The sequence below is a fragment of the Cynoglossus semilaevis genome, chromosome 2 (genome assembly GCF_000523025.1).
Source record: "Cynoglossus semilaevis isolate Cse_v1.0 chromosome 2, Cse_v1.0, whole genome shotgun sequence".
NCBI lineage: Eukaryota > Metazoa > Chordata > Actinopteri > Pleuronectiformes > Cynoglossidae > Cynoglossus > Cynoglossus semilaevis.
Window position 1 is genome coordinate 15422684 of NC_024308.1, and position 2908 is coordinate 15425591.

The 2908-nt window shown below is 43.1% G+C and overlaps 1 protein-coding gene across 1 annotated transcript in view; it reads right to left on the reverse strand.

The window, feature by feature from the left end:
* The window catches only part of crocc2 (ciliary rootlet coiled-coil, rootletin family member 2), a 37512-nt gene that overhangs the window by 4182 nt on the left and 30422 nt on the right, over positions 1-2908 (reverse strand). Inside the window, exons 28-33 of the mRNA XM_017040459.2 lie at positions 2605-2738; positions 1906-2026; positions 1669-1832; positions 1150-1590; positions 401-550; positions 117-317 (exon numbers count right to left, since the gene is read on the reverse strand). Of these exons, the coding sequence (XP_016895948.1) occupies positions 117-317; positions 401-550; positions 1150-1590; positions 1669-1832; positions 1906-2026; positions 2605-2738 (1211 nt within the window). The remainder of the gene's footprint in view (positions 1-116; positions 318-400; positions 551-1149; positions 1591-1668; positions 1833-1905; positions 2027-2604; positions 2739-2908) is intronic.

Genomic DNA, 2908 nt, shown 5'->3' on the forward strand with positions numbered 1-2908 from the left:
GTTAATCTGTTTACATAAAACCAAAATAACATGACCACGGTGGTAGTGATAACGCCGCTGACCGCGTAAACATGATTTCTTTAGCGGTGACATTAGGGACAGTAGGGGCAGCTTACCTTCTCCAACGTTTTTCTGAGGGCGGACCTTTCTTTACCGAGGCGGCAGAGCACCCTCTCCATCTCGCCTCGGTCTTTCTGCAGCTTTTTCAAAGTGCCCTGCAGACTGTTGACCTTGCGCTGGAGTTCCTCCTTTTCTTGCTGCAGCTGTTGGGAGCAGCCTTGAGCCTGTACTCCAGCCTTCTGCTGCTGCTTCAGGCCCTAGGAAACGATCGGCCGCTTACATCAGCCAAATGGAGCCCTAATGTGCACGCGCTGGGTTCATATCTGTACCAAAGACTCACCTCCTTCAGTGAACTGTTCTGTTTCTCCAGCTCAGACATTTTAAGCCCGGCATCCTCGTTGTTTCTCTCAAGGTTCTGGTTGTGTTCAGTCAGCGTGTGGTTTAGTTTTTTACTCTCTGAGAGGGAATCTCGCATCTTATCCAGGCGTTCCTATGGGCACATATATTACATATATATTACTTTACTATCCGATATTTGGAATTGGTCCGATATCAAAATTGGTGTTTCTCAAAACTTCTCTATTGCCGTTCTTAAAATTCTGTTGATTGCACTGCAACAGACACAAAATATTTCCTACACTTTTTACCGCAGTGGACCAATACTTTCAAGCCAATCAAGATTTACGATAAGAAAGCTGTGTTTTTGTTTGCTCAATATTTTTCCTTCAGTTCTCTAAACTCAAACCGGAAAGCTCTCCTGAGAAGCTCTGGAAGAATTAATGAGTTTGCCCGAGCATTTTATTGCTTCATCTTTGAGGTCTTTCAGGAAAACCGCAGCAGAAAATGTAAATAAATAAAAAAAAAATTCACCCTGGAGCTGCAAAGTTTAAACAGCTGCTCTTTAAATCTGACCGTGACATTCAAAAATGGCCATCAATCTTATTCAAAGTTTCAATCCAGGACTTTTGAGAGGAGAATGAAAACAGTAATTACACTTCGCATGATTTTAGCGGCACAGAAGAAATGGGGAAACGTTCGACTTTAAGTGAATTTCTGTCCCGACCTTCCTGTAGGTTAAACCGACCGTACCTGCAGCAGCCTTCTGTCCTGCTCACTGCACGTCAGAGCCCTGTGCAGCTGGGTCATCTGTTCCTCCAGGACCTCGCTGCCGCTCCGGTTGTCACTGAGCGACTGGGACAGTTTGTGGATCTGCTCTCTCAGTTGACCTTCGTGCTGCTCGTTTCGAGCCAGCGACAGGGTCAGCCTCTCTTCGCTGATCCTCAGCGCTGCACACTGGTCCTCGCTCTCCTCCAGCTTCTTTCTCAGCTCCATCAGCCTTTCCTGCAGTGCCCCGGACTCCGCGTCCAGCTCTGCCGCCCGGAGTCGCGCTCGGTGCAGTTCGCCCTCGAGCGTGCACTGCGTCAGCTCCAGGCTGCTGGCTCTGTTTTCTGCCGCCTCCAGGGACTCTTTCAGCTTCCGACGTTCCATGTTCGCGTGAGATTCCAAGTTCTGCAAGAGCTCCAACTTATCCTGTCATGAAAAAGAAAAATGGAAGTTTCCAGTCATCTCATCAACGTCGATCCGTACCGTGCTCTGCATCCCACTTACCTGTTGTACCCTGGATTCTGACTCAGCAGTTTGCAGACTATTCCTGAGCGTTGCAATCTTCTCCTCAAGGCTTCTTTTCTCTCCCTCGGTGCGACAAGCCACTTCCTTGTGAAAGGAAAGCGACAGGTGCAGGTCACGCATTTGTTTTTCTATCTCTTTTCGACCTAGGGAACATAAAAAAAGTCAGTTTGTCCTTGGTGATGTGATATTTTTCTCTCTGTGTCTCCATGTTCTTACCAGTCTCTGACTGTTTCAAGGAGTCCTGCAGTTGCAGTATTTGAGAGCTTGACTTATGTTGGCTGTCTGTGAGGTTTGACACCTGCTCACTCAGGCTGAGCACCTGAGACTTGGCTTCATCCTGGAAGAGGTTTGAGGAAGATCAAGACGGACAATTTAAAATACATTACAAAATAAATAAAATAAAATATAAATTGCATTCTTGCTGTCAGGCTTCTTTAGGTCATTGTTTTCCAAAGACTGGGTCGCAAAAGATTTTTTTGGGGTCGTCTCGTGTTATGTTTCCCAGGAGTTTACGAATAATGTCTATTGACTTGGGTCGTTTGTGACTTTTAAAATATGGGTCTCCAGAAAAAAAGTTTGGGATGTCTTTTTTAATCCTGACAAATGTTATCTTGACTTTTGTATAACGCCACATTTAGCTTCATAGAGTTGGTTGATTTTAGTCAATACTTTGCATTTTGATGGTGGCTTCTAGAACACACCCAAGAACTGCTTTCAAAACTATATGTATTGACTGTGTATTAGGGCAGCGATAAGAGGATGGACAATGAAATAATTCATTTAATAATGAATGAAAACTTTTAATATGATCATACTGACAGGCCTAAGTAAAATGGTATATCTTTTTCAAGCAAGTGATGTTTTTCGACTCTTCTTTCCTGTCACTGTTTCCGTTCTTTATGTATTCAAATGTACCTTTTTCCTTTGTGCTTCCCTGAATTCCTGCTGGAATTCCTGCAGAATTGTGTGTACTGCATCAATGTCCAGCTCCTCCTCTTCACCATCAGATATAGACAAGACGGTTCCACCTGTCACGTTACCGGCCCCATGCACAGAACCATAGCATATATATATACACATATATACAGACACACATATATATATATATATATATACATACATGTATACACATATATACACATATTTATAAATATATATATATATATACATACATATATACATATATACATATATATAAATATATATATATATATATATA